At 41.2% G+C, this 17,592-nt stretch overlaps 1 protein-coding gene and 1 long non-coding RNA gene across 3 annotated transcripts in view; both read right to left on the bottom strand.

Moving 5' to 3' along the window:
* The window catches only part of LOC146521638 (protein O-GlcNAcase), a 22,247-nt gene extending 4,655 nt beyond the window's left edge, over positions 1–17,592 (bottom strand). For both annotated transcript variants that reach the window (XR_014872620.1, XM_085152927.1), the window contains exons 1-15: positions 17,378–17,592; positions 14,257–14,308; positions 8,537–8,634; positions 7,932–8,062; positions 7,680–7,851; positions 7,461–7,559; positions 5,975–6,244; positions 4,856–4,942; positions 4,252–4,727; positions 3,970–4,144; positions 2,278–2,334; positions 1,889–1,974; positions 1,645–1,749; positions 1,286–1,377; positions 1,006–1,195 (exon numbers count right to left, since the gene is read on the bottom strand). Coding sequence is in view for 1 of the 2 variants with exons in the window: in XM_085152927.1 (XP_085009053.1) it covers positions 1,006–1,195; positions 1,286–1,377; positions 1,645–1,749; positions 1,889–1,974; positions 2,278–2,334; positions 3,970–4,144; positions 4,252–4,727; positions 4,856–4,942; positions 5,975–6,244; positions 7,461–7,559; positions 7,680–7,851; positions 7,932–8,062; positions 8,537–8,634; positions 14,257–14,308; positions 17,378–17,417 (2,130 nt within the window). In the remaining variant the exon portion in view is untranslated. The remainder of the gene's footprint in view (positions 1–1,005; positions 1,196–1,285; positions 1,378–1,644; positions 1,750–1,888; positions 1,975–2,277; positions 2,335–3,969; positions 4,145–4,251; positions 4,728–4,855; positions 4,943–5,974; positions 6,245–7,460; positions 7,560–7,679; positions 7,852–7,931; positions 8,063–8,536; positions 8,635–14,256; positions 14,309–17,377) is intronic.
* Positions 5,133–5,968, bottom strand: LOC146521639 (uncharacterized). The gene is made up of 2 exons (XR_014872638.1): positions 5,751–5,968; positions 5,133–5,586 (listed from the first exon to the last, which is right to left on the bottom strand). It is a non-coding gene; the product is annotated as an uncharacterized LOC146521639 (long non-coding RNA).

The following is a 17,592-nucleotide window of genomic DNA, read 5'->3' as shown; positions in this document are numbered from 1 at the left end:
GGAGAGAAAAAGATGGATTGCATTTGCTTAAAACCAAGATTTTGACAATCTTTTTTTCTTTGTTTTCATTTTGCTGCATTTGTAAACACTGACCAGTAGATGGCACTGGAGGCACTGGCGTGGACATCTACTGGCTACACCGGAAGCCTCTTAAGGTGCCAGCCCTCCCAATTGAGCGGACTAACCGATGGATTCCTAGATCGAACACTCTTGTTCCCTAGCCAGTTTGCATGTGATGAAAGCTTTCAGCTGGTAAACTTTAAATTTGTCTGCACCTGTGGCTGCCTGCTGAAGTGTGAATGATCCACAGCATAGCTGTCAGTTTGCTCTGTGACGCACAGAGCGGCTAAATGAATCCTCCACACATGTCAGAGTTTGACTCTGCCTGCTGCTCACCACCATTTATGCTTGGCTCTTTGCCAGAGATCACTGAACAGTGATGATGGGCAAAAACAACATCAGCCGTGTGCGCTACTGTACTTCAGCTCTCAATAACCATTCTGTATTTTAAAGCACTTAAATCCTTACCTTCCCCATATTTGCCATATTTCTGCATTTCTCTTTTTATTAACAGTTAGTCACATTCACATGGCAACAGCTGGTAAATCTGAATGCACCGTTCGCAAGTTTACACACTAACCCGCTGATACAGAAAACAGGCCCACTAAAGACAGAAGGAATACTGCAGGTGGCCCTTAGACACATACTAAATTAAATCATTAAATCCGGTCTGTGTGTGTGTGTGTGTGTGTGTGTGTTATTGTCTTTGTCTACCTATGTGTTCCACCTAACTCCCAGCGAGTTATTATCCTGCACAGAGGAATCCAGATGGTGTGACAGCAGGTACTCATAAGTCTTAAGTTAATGTGCGTAATGTAAAACTGGTCTGTCGGGTATGTTTATAGTTTAGTGTACTCTGTGAGCATTTATGTTTCAGCATAGGGTGTCAACCAAAAAGAGAGGTTTAACTGACTTCTTGTGAGAGGGTAAAACCCACGTATTCACCTGGGTGTTTGGATGTGTGCCGTTCATTTTTGGTGGGTATTTGTCCCTCATGGCGGGTATCCAGCTGGCCTGGCACCGCTTGGCAAAGGAGCGAACATCCAAAATGCCTAACACGCAGCCGCAAACGCCCAGCTCATCCTCCAAGATGAAGCTGTACTCGGGGCACAAAGCTAGGCATGGTCCAAGACATCTAAGAGAGTGAAATCAAGTGTTATTGATTTGATACAGTATTTGCACACTTCCTGATTGAGTTTCTTTTCTCTCTCACACGCAGACACACCTGTCTCCTATGACATCTGGATGAGCAGCACTAGACTCTGGCCCACCCTGTGTCCTCAGGTGAAGTTGGCGGACCATTCGATACAGCTCCACCTAAGTACACAACCATTAAACCATGTGTCTTCCCACACCAATGTTTAAATGTTGAACTAAAAATCTACTGAACTGTCAGACCTCTTTTAACAATTTAAATTTCCACCTGAAAGTTCAATAAATGTTGCACCTACATGATCTACTGGTTTGCTCCCTGGTTGTTTAATGCAACTGTAAAAGCTAACACATGACTTTCCAATTCCCCTTTTGTTTAACCTCTTTGCCAGTTGTGTTATATCAAGAGTTTCTGTGTGTGGGTGAGACTACCTTGTCTTTGCTGTGGTAGGGCCTGATGTTGTAGAGGCGAGTGGTAGGGAAGAGAGGAGGAGGATGAGTAAAAAGTTCACTGCTGCTCCCTACTGGGAGAAGCATCTGCACACCACATGGGGGAAAAAACACGCACACACATTAGGCAGTTTTAGGGGGCTTGACTTGATAGAGCAGAGTAAAATATTATCAAGAATTTAAGAAGAGATCCATCACGAATGGCATCTGAAATATAACACACTACCTGCACCTCCCCTGACACGCCCCCCTTGAACGCCCACGGCTCAGACTCTACTCCCAATTGGTCCGCTCCCGTGGTCTTCCCACACCCTAACACAGAAAAAAACAATCATATGTGACAGGCTACATCACATGTTCAGGGCCAGCGAAATACCAGAAAAGTTACCAGTGCACATGGAGAATGATCGCGCAGCATAAAACTGTAGAGCTTTACAGCATTACAGCACCACAAGAGACGCTCGCGGAAATAAACTTGTCATAAAAAATTCAGTCCTCCCTATCAGCTGGGCTCCACTGAGCTCGAGCTGAGAAGTAACGACTGAATTTTGTAGTAATTTATTTCAGGCGCAGATACAAAAAGTTTAAAGACCATCAGAGATCAGGCTTACTCACATTGGAAGCAGTTCCTCCAGGAGCCGAGGGCAGAGCTGTCACTCAACACTCGTCCATCTGAGTGAGTGAGTAAATGTGTTAGAGCGTAAGAGAAAAATGAGCCACAGACAATGACTGGCAATAATCTACAAAACCACTGATTCCACCAGTGTCCTCTCTTAACATAAGTACTGAATACAGTACAGTATATAGTATGTGCTACATTATATAATGCTATAAATAATAGTGCAGAGACTATAGGGCATACTACTAAAATAGTAATCATACAACTGGACAGTAGATAAATTATTGGATACACAAAACAAAACAATAGTAATCTGTTACATGCAACTATTATTGTATTCTACAGCAGAATATTATGTGGCGCTCTTACACTATAGCACTATAATACTACACAGTTTCTCAATATAACATCAGTTCAATAGCATGGTAAACTATATACTGCAGCGTGCTTCTAGTATACTAGGACCAAGTGGTATACTTCTACTATGCTCTGTTCTGCTACTGTAGGGTAGCACTGTAATATTTATTTATCTAGTATTCTTTAATTAACTTAACCTAATCATCACATCCAGACAAAGCACTTTGCAAGCAGTTAAGTGGGCACGTCTGTACTTTCTCAAGTTCAAGTGAAATACATTGTGTAATAACTGCACCTCACACGTGGCACAATTGCTGTGGGATAGCTGTAACTAGGGATGCAACGATACCAATTTTTTCAAACCGATACGATACCGATACTTGGATCTGAGTACTTGCCGATACAGAGCGCGGGATGTCCCCCTAGTGGCCAATCTAAAAAACTACAACAGAAATGACAAGCCACCCTCTGATTAATGAAATAGATTAGTATCGGTTCATGGTATCGGTAAACTTTTACGAGTATGAGTACACACACATTTTACAGTATCGGCCCCGATACCGATACCAGTATCGGTACCGATACCGATACCAGTATCGGTGCATCACTAGCTGTAACAGCACAGAATTTCAGTGGAAACTTGTTTGAATGTGAGCGACAAATAACTTCCTCCTTTAATACCTTAAAGCAAGAAACAGGAGTGAACATTCTACATCTATATCTATCTATAGCTATCTATTTATCTGTCTATATATAGATAACTCCCTGTCCACTTCCTTCAGCTAAGCTTGTCTCAGTTCATTAACACAAATATCTGATCAGCTCACAAATTTAAGTTTAACTGATTTTAAGTGATTCACGTGCCATGCCACTCTGTCTGCTTAGAACAGGAAAGTACAGCTACAGTTCAAACTTGGACAAATAAAAGGTTGTTAAACTATTGCCTGGTCTGATGAGTTGATTTCTCCTACAATATTCCAATGTTACAGTCAGAATTTGGTGTAAACAAAATGAAAGAAGGATCCTGCATTATCTGGTAGCCTTAGTGTAAGAGTGTGGGGAAGTTTTTTCCTATTTAAATGGCACAGCCTGCCTGAGCATTGTTATTAACCATGTCCATCCATTTATGGCCACAGTGATACGTCTTCTGACAGCTGCTTCCAGCAGGACAACGCACCATTTTGGTGTTTCTTGAATGTGATAATATGAGTTCAATGCACTTAAATGGCCTCATTCTCATGGCACATTCTCGTACAGCGGGGAAGATCAAACCAGCGCAGAGTCCAGTGCGTCACACTGATAGTATAGCAGTATATTGCTTCTGTCCTTACCAAGCCAGCATATAAATGCCTTTGCCACCAGAGCTGTGTTCCTCAAGTCCCACACATAAGGGTAAAGGTCATAGAGCACAGCCCTGTTGTTCCCACCCACGACACTGCAGTGGAGCTGCGCTATGTCTTCACACAGAGAAAGAAACCTGGAGGCCCGCCCACGCCATTCATCAACCTGAGGGCATAATAAAAAAAAAAACATTATGTTGTTCTTTTTCACGCGTAATGTACACAACCAATCCAAGTACCTCAACAAAAACTCCCCTCATAATCCTCACCGACCTTTTGAGGTGCTGCCTTCTTGCTGTTAGCACTGACCAGCTGGCAGTTTGTTTTCAGCCAGGTCAGATCCTGCAGTAGCTTCTGGGCTGATGGGCCGTGCTCGTGAGGGAGATAATGAAGACCAACCAGCAGCCGCACCTGCGACTCACTTAGCAGACCTTTCCCACCGCAGAGCCCACGAACCTGGGCTTTCTGTCCCCGTCCTCCAGCCGCAGGTGCTCCAGGCTTAGTTCCTGGAGGTGGCTGGATCGGTTGGTAAGACTGGTATGACTTCCTTTTTTCCCACTCTCGTCCTTCCCTCTCCCCACTGACTTTAGTGGGTGAGGACGGAGGGGAGCTGGAATTCAGGGGGAAGACTGGGAGTTTGGCCACAGTAGAGGTTCCTCTGAAGGTGGAAGGACAGTCAGATCTGTCAGGAGTTTTACAGTGAGATGTTGGGACAGAGGCACGCTGGTCTGTCCTTGTGTTCTGCCGGCCTACAATTATCATGGAAAAAAAAACACGCACAGGTTGTGTGTTTGAGTAACAACACTACACTGAACATAAACTGCAATAATTCATCAGTGTTTATACATATATATATCTATATATATATATATTTTACCAGCTTGTAAAGGTTGGTTGAGTTCTTCCATCCAGTCTTTCAGTGCAGCAGACAGAGCTCTATCAGGACAGTACTCACACTCCTCATCTGGGAGACACACAGCAATGCACTGACAACCAAAAACAGCCACACCTTGCATACTCGTTCTGTAATGGTTATTGGCTTACACGACACTATAAGGAAATTATTACAAAACCTCCCGTAACAATTAAAGTTTTTCTCATTTCCTCTTCTGAAAGCCTCTTTTGTCCTCCAGCCTACCGCTCAGTTCTTCCTCCACAGAGGGACCGGGCTCTCTCCTCATTTCCTCCTCCATCACACGGTGCAATTATTCCTCAATCATCACCTCTCCCCCACCCAGTCTTCAGAACATCACGCGCTACACTGCTTCTCTGTTTCGACAATTATCCATCCAATTCCCTGCCCCTCCCCCCGCGACAAAAAAAAAACCTGTGCTTGTGCTCTAATGCATTTTACTGTCATGGTAACTGAGATGCAATGAATATGAACAACATATCAAATTCATGTGATGCTGCACCCCACTTTTGCAGGTGCGTGACAGGAATTCTTACATTACACTTCGAACACATAACTTATTATACACCGTGTGAGAAAGACTAATGAAATGACTTAAAGTCACAATGTTTTAACAGCTTTTACAATAAAGGCAGATTGAGGCTGGTGAAACTGTGTAGGCTGAAAGCTTAACAAGTGACTTTAGAACAAGTCCCCTTTTGTTTAACCTCTTTGCCAGTTGTGTTATATCAAGAGTTTCTGTGTGTGGGTGAGACTACCTTGTCTTTGCTGTGGTAGGGCCTGATGTTGTAGAGGCGAGTGGTAGGGAAGAGAGGAGGAGGATGAGTAAAAAGTTCACTTTTTACTCATCCTCTTTAACTTTGCTTTAACTTTGCTTATTTGGTAGGTAATATCAAACACAATGGCTGTCTGGTGGTCAAAATGATGCTAGTTGCCAAGCAACACAGGCTTATTAAACATTTCTCCTGAAGCGATGGGACTAACTGTACATGGATGTGGTCTGGCAGAGACAATATTAGTTTATTGACTCAGGACATCTCCTGTCTCATCATACATCTGCCTTCCCTCAGTTGGATCCCTCACCTTTCGTATCCTCTTTCCCAGCTCTGTGCCAGCTTCCCAGCGTGTGCAGCGGGATGTAGTTGGCTTCAAACTCACAGTTGGGGTTAAGCAGCAGGCCCCTGAGATGGTTCTTAAGCTGAGGCTCTCGACCCTTAAAGGGCCCCAAAAACAGGCGTCTGGAGTCATAGTCATTTGCGTGTAGATTGTCCCAGATAAGTGGGGGGCGTTGGAGGACTGACTCCACCTCAGCCAGGGATTCCAGTGAGAGTTTTCTGGAAATGACCTTACTGCCTGTGGAAAGAGAAAGCCCAGTGCTCAAAAATCTGTTAACGATTTTCCATTTAAGAGGTTTACGTTAGGACAGCTAAATAAATAAACCTACAATCAGATAACAATGTTACTGTGAAATACTGGAGTTACAAGGTGCTTACAATACGTTTTAATGAGACGCACCTAAAATATTTCTACAAGCTTTGATGCATGTTTGGCATGCAGAGTAATGACCCTGTTCAGCTGGTCCTCCTGGAGGGACTGGTTGTTTCTCATTCAAACTAGAAGGGCTGCTGGCTCTGCTCCAAATCACATTAAATCATTAGAATACAAACTTGTTTCTGTTCCATTTAACGTTATGGGCTTTGTAATGAGCTACAAATTCTATTATGAATCTTAAACGTTTCGGTGCTTTTGTGTTTTTGAAGGTTTTTCTCTGTGTTCCTTCTGCTTCAGCCCCCTTTTTTGGTGAGGTCTGAGTTCATTCTGTCTCTCTTTCGATTTACTCCCTCCTTCACTTTAAAGGTTAGTTTCTCATGTGAGTTTTTGCATTTTTTCTTTCCTGTTTTTCTTCTCCCACCTTCCTAAATACATGACTTCACCTGCACGTGACAGGCCTTCCCTCCCTGGTGTCAATGTATCAGGCTCTTGCTGCAACTCCCTTGTGTTTCTAATCACTTATGCTTTGAGCCTTTCATCTGAGTTTGGTTTCTTTGTGCCCTATTTGGTCTTTTGATTTTTATTTTTGAACTACAGTATGGACTTCCTGCCCCATATTTCCAGCACCGCCTGTTTAGAAGGATTTTGTAGTAGTAAATTGTGACAGTTTTCAGCAACTAGAAAGCAGAATCCAATAAAGTCCAATAACAGATAAGCAATTAAGGAAATGCATAGAAAAAAAACAGGTACACTACATGCATATACTGTCCATATAAAACAATGTCAGAGCACCATATAAGTTAGCTAACCATTGAATTCAATTATTTTAAATTGGACAAGTGCCATTGCCAACATGAACTAAGGCCTATAGACCTGCTGCAGGTCTCACTAGTGAAACAAAAGCCACTGTTTTTAGCAATGTCTGCAATATGCAAGTGGCACAGATTGAGTAAAACTTGTCATGGCTGAACACAGACAGTGCTTCAAGTACTATAAATATAAAATAATATGAAATCAGCAATAAAATTGTAGTTCACAGGGTCACAGTAAAAATATATATAACAAATATACATCTTACCTGTCCATATTACTGTTATGTTAGGCAGCAGGTCCTCTCCCACAGTTTGCAGGTAGGGAGACTTGGATACACTGGGAGAACAGAGAGAACCACAGTACTCTACACAGAGAGGGAGAAAAGCAGTGACATTTAATGAAGAGGCAAATATAAAAAGTGCTCATGTTACATTTTTTTGTATAATTTTCAGTCCTGTAACAAGTCCTCAATCTACAAGCCTACCTGTAGGGCAGAACAGGAAGGCAGGCGGTTCCCCCAGGAACCGATAAATCTCATTGGTTACTGTGACCTGAGCGTGGGCAAATGAAGTGAAGGCCTCGCTGTCGGCTTGACACATGGAGTGATCAATGTCATCGAACAGAATGGCAAATGCCTGGCAACCCAGGTCTGATACCTGGACAGAGTGATGAGGTTGAGTTTAAAGAATACAGAAATCAATTAAACTTCTGTAGTAGATGACCTTGTGTAGCCTACCTGTCTGAGCTTGCGTTTAAGTAGAGTCAAGTCACAGGAAGAGGAGAAGACTATGTCCTGACCAGGAGACAGCGCATAAACAAACCTGAGGCCTCTTGACTGGGCCTCTACAATGAGAGTACGCAGCTGACCTGAGAGGACGAGAAAAGTGAAAAATACTAAATATGAATTTTAAAACAGGACAAAAATGTTTTTAAACACTGATTAAAGATGTCTGAATATTTTGTTTTCACTTTTTTTATATGACAAGATTACATACTAAATCCTGAGCTGCGGTATAATGTGTACTGACATTTCCCTTCCCCTCTTTTTATGTATCCTTGTGGAAATCAGCTTGACTCTCGCAGTAAAAGGTGCAACAAAAAATATAACGGACATCATAAAAACTGTAGACGCCTTTATGATCACAATGAAACACATTTTTAATGCCAAAAGGGAAATTTCAGAATGTGTCAGAGAAGTTCTGCTATACTAGTGTACAATGAATCAGTAGTCTGATTGTACTTGTACCCTTGTGGTTCCCCTTTAAATTAGATTAAATACAGCTTTCAGGAAACCCTGGATGCCCGCATGAGTGAAAATTTGCTATGGTTAGAGGTCCTTACCCTCCTCTTCAGGAGAATAGACTTCTCTCCACAGCAGTCTATGTTTCAGGTCATCTTTCGGACCGTACAGGTAGGTGTTCAACCCCCAGTGCTGCATCCTGATGGAGAAAGACATGACCAGATGTGTCACATGTTGTCACAATGCTCACACTCAGAGTTTTGCAGAGCCAGGAAACAAAAAAGCTGCTGAAAAATCACAGCTGCTGTGACTCACCACAGGATGGTAATGTAATGTACTTGCATTTATCTAGTGTTTTCCCACTCAAGTCACTTTTTTAACCACACTTATATAGACTCAAAGCACTTTATGGTCAGTGTAGAATAATCAGTTAATCTAACATGCATGTGTCTGGACTACAAACTGGAATACTCAAAGGAAACCTGCATAGTTATTCAATTGGTTGAATAGCTTTTAGTTTCAGGAAGCCATGGAGTGAAAAAAAGCTTAACAAATTAAAAGATGGCTCAAGTGACAATTAGAGTAAATTCCAAAAAGGCCAGAGTTGGGGCTCATATCAGGAACCTTCTTGCTGTGAGGTGCCAGCTCTAACCAGTGCAGCATCATGCAGCCTGGTGGGCTGCAGTTTTTGAATTTTTGGTTGTTTTTTAATAATAATACTCCTTAGAGTTAAGTTACAGTTACTCTCCCATATACCACATTTGTATTTGGGAGTGTCACGGCGGGGTGCGCCGGTGTGAAGAAGAGGTAGCCTCAGATGCAGACACAGTGGAGACAGAACTAGGTTTCCAAAAATAAAGCGAGCCTTTATTGTGGCTGATGGCATGACAAAAACATTACAGAACACTGAAACTGGGAAAACTAAGGAGACTAAGAACACTGTGTAAACTAAAAAGACTATGACACTCTGTGAAAGAACTATGAACACAGAGTAACTAGGCAGGCTATGAAACAGTGACACAATAATGGAAACTATGAAAAGATGAGGTGAGGATAACAGACGATCTGACACCGACTGAGCAGAAACACACAGATTAAATACACATAAGGAATGATCAGGGGACGTGGAATCACATGGGGAAAACAGCTGACAACAACATAATGACAGGACAGGGGACGTGAAACTAAATACAATAAACAAAAAACACAAGGATCCTTCAAAATAAAACGGGAAACATAACGAGACCCAGACATGACTCAAACTAGACAAACAAAGAAAACTTGGACATGAAACATGACAGATAAACACATGAAGACTTAAAACAGAAAACTTCACACAGGGATGAGACAAATGGGGAGCTTGATAAATCATGAATTAAAACTGTAACCTAGGCATGACAGAATGTAACTACATAAACTGAAGTGAAACTAGACTGAAAAGAATAACAAAATCATCAAGAAACTCAGAATACTGGGTCACATGACCCAGGACCATGACAGGGAGTAGCTCACACTTAGGTATGAATTAGAGTCACTGCTTTCTGGTGCAGTTCATGAATCCATACTTCTAAATGACTGAATATGGATTAAACCACCATAAATATTTTGTATATTTAACTGTTAGTCACTTTACTCATCTTATATATTTTGAAGCTAGAGGTTGAGCTCAGGCAGAAGTTTTAGGGATGAGGCAGGACTTGGGTTTCTTTGCATGATTTTAGGTATTGCATACAATTTAAACAATTCAAGAAAAGTAGCAGCAATCTAGTAATTTGTGACTTGAATGTTTGCACTGGGCACAGAAAAGACAACCTCAAACAAAAACATCCTAGTAAAGTTTATGACAAGTTACCGGATAAATGGTTAAGAATATATCAATGGCCCAAACTAATAATAGTGAAATGCACGATCTGATATCGTCGTGTTGGTGTTGTTCCCAGATCATCATACTAAAGGTTGTTCCAGGATCAACATTGCAAGTGACCAATCAGAATGTTGTGATGTCATACTTTTGCGACTTCGGGAAAAACCGGCGTAAAACAAAAAACTGTACTTAAGCTGCGAGAAACCGCCTTTGTCCGCCGATCAACGGACCCTAACCCTGACCCTAACCCTGACCCTTTAATAAACGCTAAGCAGAATTGATATTGTCCTTGCAACATTGGAATTTCATAAATGCACGAATGGGTTGGTGCGCAAAAGAATAACGTCACAATAATGTGATTGGTCACTTGCAATGTTGAACCTGGAACAACATTTTCATGATGATCTGGGAACAACACCAACACGAGGATATCAGATCATCCATAGTGAAATAATCTGAATCAAGGCCCCAGCAAAGACATGCTGGAGGACAAAGAAAGAAGTGATGGTATCATGTAGAAAAAAGATAAGGAAGCTGGAGGACAATGACAAAACAATGAGGCAAGAACAGACCAATGTAGAATTTGTAGCTATCTTCACAAATTGTGCAGATTACCATAGGCAGGTGTGTCTGCCAGCAGAAAAGAATGGATTAGGAAATCACACTCTGCAAAATCAGCTGCTTTGGTGTATTTCTGCATTATTTCTTCACTTCAACATATCGTGCTGGACTTGCTCTGTGTAAGCATACATATCATTCAACATCCAACCCATGGAGCGAGACAGAGTGATAGAGACAGAATTGGAGCTAAGAGCGAAGACAGGAGGGGAAAAAAACAAACAAAAAAAGTGGATCTGGCTGCAAGAAAATAGATCCACAATATCGATCGAGAGTCTCCAAGGCTGTCTCAGTTACAGGAAATGACCTCCTGAATTATAAATAGAGCATAGTACTAAGAGGGAAACAATACCAACATCATTCATACACACACAAATATACAAACATGAACACTGCTTTGTCTCTGTACATGGACCGGCTCTTGTCTTTCTTGTCATTTTGTAGGTGTGCTGTGCTCTCGATCTCTCTCTCTCTGCTTCACTTCCTGCACAGATGGTAAGTCGCCTCCACAAAGCTGCATCCTACCTCCCTCAAACACACAGTCACACACACAGTCACACACACAATTACATACTGTACACGCATCCACGGCCAATCTTACGCAACATTCAGCGTATGATTTTTGCCTGCACCCCACACTGGAGTCTAAAAAAGCTTGTCTATAAATAAACCTGGAGCCCACACACTCAGCTGCAGCTACACAGAAGTTTTGGGAAATAAATTAATTCTCTTTATAAACCATCCACTGCCTCGTTACCCAGTTTTCTGCATCCTCCCAGTGCAGTGCAAGTTTATAGATAGATTTGAGCAACTTACAAAACTGCTGATCAGGTCTTTTTTTTTCTTTTTCACAATCCAAAACCTGTTAAATCACACACTGTTCCAAAAAGTAGTAATGTCAAAGTATCTTACTGTATATTTTACAGTTTTGTACTGTCTTTCTAGAATATCATTAAAGTTATGTAAATAGACTGTGATTTCACATTTCAAATGTAAATTAACGTTAAATCACTGTAATGCAATAAAACATAATTTTCATGATTATTAAATGTATCTGTCTGTACATATGCATATTTAGATTGTTAAAATACATTCACAAACACAAATGTATCATGATTTCACAAATATCTGTCCGTTATTTGAAAGATCGAACAGTTGAATTCAAATGTAATGCTATGGAAAAGTATATAACATGATTCCTATAAGCTTGTGTTACATCACATAAGTATTGTTATCATTGCTATTCAGGGCGATCGTGGCTCAAGCGTTGGCAGTTCACCTTGTGATCAGAAGGTTGCCGGTTCGAGCCCCGGCTTGGACACTCTAGGTATTGTTTCCGTGGTCAAGACTCTTCGCCTACTGGCGATGGCCAGAGAGGCCGATGGTGTGATATGGCAGCCTCGCCTCTGTCAGTCTGTCCCAGGGCATGCACTCCATTATTATTTAAACCAACTGTTAACTGTATATTTCTGTACATTTACGTATTATGATTCATATTGCCACATTCATTGACCTTGTTTATAGGTAATTTCATTGTTTGATCACGTTAAAATGTTCCTAATTTAATGTCTAAACGCACTTGGAAAAGGCAGAATCCCATGTAAAATTAGCGCAACAAACTGTTTTGTCATTACTGGAAATAACCGTATTTTTATGAGGGAGTTATTTTCTGTTATTTTACGGTAGTATTTTGGCGCCCCAGCTGCCGGAATATTACCGTCTTTTTAAGATGTTTTTTTAACAGTGCAATAACAAGCACAAACAACAAGCCTTAAAAAAACTGGAAAGAGATCATGCGCATATATCATTCAATGGCAGAGGAAAGAAGAGAAGCAGAGGGACCTACCCTCTCTGGGGATGCAGACGGCTGTGACTATTGGCTGCTGAGCAACACAACTGTGTCACAGCTCCCAACAGGGATTTATGCTGCTCCGCTTGTACTTAACATCAAGATTTAATCAGTCTTATGAGGTGGGCAAATGTGAACATACATAAAAAGGGATTGCCTCATTGTTAATTAGTGCAGTCGTTTGTATTTAACTCACTGTTGTTGCTTTATTGTTGTGTTCCTGATGGCTACTTCCTGAATTGACAAGAAAATGCTGCTTTGAATGTGTGCTGAAAAATAGTCTATTAGTATTCTGCCTCTGCTGTCATGAAAATCACTGGGAGGTGATTCATGCTGAAAGAGCTTGTCTCTCTTTGTGAGCTGATCAAACTGTTAATGAAAAGTGCTGTGGCCCACTCAATACGGAGCTATTTTTGCCTTCGTTTAGTCAAGATTTGAACCCCAACAGTGTTGTCTTTAAATTAGATTCCTGCCTCTGATAGCAGCCTTACTCTTAAGAACATTTGATTACCCAGAACGTTGATTTTATCTGGCTTAAACAGCATTTGTCTTCCGTTTTTAAGTTGTTGTCATGCTGGGGCTGCACTGTATCACTCCAACCACCTGAAGAGTGTGATGGTCCTTGAAAGCTTCTTCGTTGCAGAGCTTCATGCTCAGCAGATAAAATTATGTACGGACACTTAAAGGGGAGCTAATCTGCTCATTTCAAGCTTGAATTTCTAATTCTTAGACTAAATTTAACCTTTATTTAACTTATGCTGGGTCTTGGTGCAGCCCGTCAGCTCATCCATTTTCTGAAAATAAATACATTTTAAAAAAAGCTCTTTTAGCTCATCTTGTAATAATATCCGTCCCCTCTCTCAGCAAACTTTCTTCTGATTGGCTGCCCCTTTCAAAGAAAAGGTTTGGATAAAAGGTAGGTGGGGCTTCTGTGCTTCTGTGGATTACTAGACATACACTGATGTGTATGACAGGAAATAAAGAGAAGCATAAAAGGTCTCCCTTGACCTTTGATAAATTCCCCACTGCAGCGTTGGAAATGCATTGCACCCAAGTAAAAACTTTGCAAAATAAGTTTTAACATCAAAGATGGTAAAAGAAGATCTTTTGAATCTCTTTCTTAATCCTTTCACTATAACAAGATGTAGTGTCTGCCTCTCCTTCCCCCTCCTGTCACCCATAGCTGAGCACTGAGGATGAAGCTGCCCTTTGCTATGGAATCATTCTGCCTCAGTAATTTCTCTCTGAAGCTGTGCTTGGCACTGAAATAGAGGTTTGGATCTGGTTTCAGCCTAAAGGCATCAAGTCAGCAGCTCCTGAGCCCACACTGTTTTGGGGAAAAGAAGATCAGCGACACAGAAACATCCCGTCTGACCAGGGATAGAAGACATATGCATGCTCACCTGTGCTCACAGACTGTGCATACAAAAGAGGGAAAGCAGGGATGCAGAAAAAGCACAAATATCTTGATGAAGTGTTGGGAGACTTACCACTGGAAGAGTACTTTCCTCTGATCCATAGACCAAGGCCTCCCATAAAAACCTGATGAGGAAAATACAGAACTGAGTGCACGCAGATAACTAACTCACTTGGATAAAAAGATGATTGTGTTAATGCACACTCAAATGAGATCTTCAATGACTTCCTCACTTGCTATCACATGATTCAACAGTAAACATAATATTTACACTGCAGTCTCACATTTATACACAAAAGGAAATATACTGTGGAACCTCCATAAGTGTCTTTGACTATAACCGTTCACCGCATGCAATTGCAATTTAAAATAATGTGCTTGTTGGTTAACAATATTGTTTGATACACATATATTTGTGGCATTTAACTCCTAATTAATGCAGCGTTTATTCACGAATCAGAAAATTACTGGACACCGTTAGCAGCTGCATTTCTGTAAAGTACAGCTACACAAAATGTTTCAAGATCTTCCCATGCTTATGTGGTCACATGCCTGCTGCGTTTGGCACAGCCATAATTCATTTCCAACTACACTCTCCATCACAGTTTCTATTCTTAGAAATGGGAGCATCTCCATTCCTCCTTTGTGTTTTGAATAAGTCTGCAATGTGTGTGTGTGTGCGAGTGTCTGTGTACAGTAAATGGGTCAGAGTAAAAATTAAATCAGATACACTTACAATTTCGACTGCTTTCTCCTGCTAAATACCTTTGGGGAATTGGTTTTATATTTGTGTGCATGGGTATGGCATGTCTGCATATGTGTATGTGTCCTGTGTAAAGCTGCCCACCAAGCCAAACCCAATTACTACCTCTGCTGGATGCCACCACAGGGATGAGCATGTACAGGAATAAGTAATGTGTGTGCAGCACCACTTTGGTAGAAATTTATAGAGCTATAAAGCTGAGACGGTGGACAGACCAAAAAGTACAGAAACAATGAATCAACTCACATAAAATGAATCTGCAACAATTTTAAATTTTAATCAGTGACCATTTAAAAAAATTCCCTAAGCAAAAACATGAAAGCAGTTCAGCTCCCTGTTTTATATTCCTGTGAACTGTATATTTTTGGAGTTTGGATTTGTGGGTGAATATATAACAAAACAAAACACCACACAACCAACTCTAGGGATTACAGAGAATGGTCTGAAAAAAAAAATATCCAGCTGTAATTCAGCAGTTCTCTGGGAGTAAATACCTTTGATATCAGAGGTTAGAGGAGAATGGCTGATAAGAAGACATCAGTAACTCAAATCACTCATTACAACCAAGGTGTGCAGAAGCGCATCTCTGAACACACAGCAAACATTCAAGCAGATATGCTACAGCAGCAGAAGACCACACCAGGTGCTACACCTGACAACTGAAACAGGAAACTGAGTCTACAGTTTCCACAAGGTCACCAAAGTCTTTCAAAAGAAAATTGGAAAAATGTTTCCTGGTCTGATGAATCTGTTATATTCATCTGGTAGAGTCAGAATTTGGTATAGAAAACATGAGCACATGGATCCACAGTTCAAGCTACTTGTGGGGTGTAATGGAGTGGGGGATATTTTTCTGGCACATTTTGGGCCACCTCTTACCAATTGAGCATCATTTAAATATCGCAGATTGTCTGAGAGTTGTTGATGAGCATGTCCATCCCTTTATGACCACAGTGTGCCCATCTGCTGATGACTGCTTCCAGCAGGATAACACGCCATGTCAAAAAGCTCAAATCATCTCTAACTGGCTTCTTGGAAACAAAAATGAGTTCATTGTACTCAAACAGCCTCCACAGCCATCAGATCTCAATCTGCCAACAAATCCACAGCCACCGTACGATTCTGTCATGTCAATATGGACCAAAATCTCTGGGGATTGTTTCCAGCACTTTGTTGAATCCATGCCATGAACAATTAATTCAGTTCAACCCAGTACTAGCAAGACATAGCTAATAAAGTGACTGCTGAGTGGTGATACTATAAAAGACAAAATAAACTGTTGAAGTGTGATATCAAAGCTACTGCATGAAAAGTGACACAGAGAGGTGTATTTTGCGCAAACACTGAGTCCCAAAAAACAAAATAAATTAATGCCGTTTTGCAGGGAATAATTAAAAAGAAACACTTGAGACAACTTTTTATTACAGGTTGTCAATTTCTTTTCAGTAATTACACCCTGACGATTAAAAATAATCACATAAATGTCTGTCAGTACACATAGTTTGTCATTGGCTTCTATGTTGAACACGAACGTTTCCTCTTCACACAATGCTGCAGAAAAAATATACTTGGTATCATTTAGAAATGGTCTCTGCACATGTACTAGAGGAGCATTACCGTGCAGATAATGCATGTAGTCAAGTAGTATCTTCAAAGCAAGCTGCTAACTAGGTTTTTGAAATATTTGATGTCATGTACCAATGACCCTATAATGTTGAACGTCTGCTTCTCTACCAGCAGACTGGGAGTTTCTTCTGGGCAGTCACTTTGCCGTTTGTGAGGACTGCACTCTTATTCTTAATGTGACTGAAACCACTGTGGACTTCACCTTTCACAGCTGTTCTTCTTTCTGGCTCTGGTTCTACTCATTTCATACCATGTCATAATTTGCTGGCTCTGTGTGAGTGTGGTGGTTATGGAATATAATGATGGGACAGGTGTGTCACCATTCCCACTGTCCTTTTGCAGTATCCTCGTAGCTTGTGTCATTCCAGTTCTTCTCTTCTTTGTTGATTTCTTTCATTGTCCTGTCAACACTACCATATATATATATATATATATATATATATATATATATATATATATATATATATATATATCATCATCATCTTCTTCTTCTTCTTCTTCTTCATTGTGTTTCCTTAGGTTGGAGCCTAAGGAAACACAATGAAGACCGTATTGAACGTTTTTCATTGCTTTCTTTTTCATCCCCACTTCAAGCCTGACTGATCACCACTAGATCTTTTTTATAAACCCTTTTCATCCCACCAAGGCCCGTTTTCTTAAACATACGCCCCTCACACACGTCTCGAGTAGGTAAAGAAAAACGTTCGGTTGTGAATATAGGTCAAATGGTGGTCTGTAAGCAGCCCTCCGAAGAAAAAAAAATCACATGATCTGACAGGTCGATCTGGAAGTCGGGCGCTCTTACCTTCCACCACCCCACAAAGGAACTGCTTCTTCTCCTCCATTCTGGCCTCCCTCCGCTTCCAGTCGGCCCCTAAGGAGCGAGGACAGACAAGATGCTCTGCCTATCCTGTCAGCTTAGATCCCGGGGATAGTCTTCATGCCTCTTCTCGATCTGCTTCCACCTCCTCCTCTTTTCCTTTTCTACACAGCGCTGATGCTCCCGTGCTGCGTTCAGGT

Source organism: Neolamprologus multifasciatus, chromosome 3, assembly GCF_963576455.1.
Source record: "Neolamprologus multifasciatus chromosome 3, fNeoMul1.2, whole genome shotgun sequence".
Lineage (NCBI taxonomy): Eukaryota > Metazoa > Chordata > Actinopteri > Cichliformes > Cichlidae > Neolamprologus > Neolamprologus multifasciatus.
This window is presented reverse-complemented; position numbering and strand designations above follow the sequence as displayed.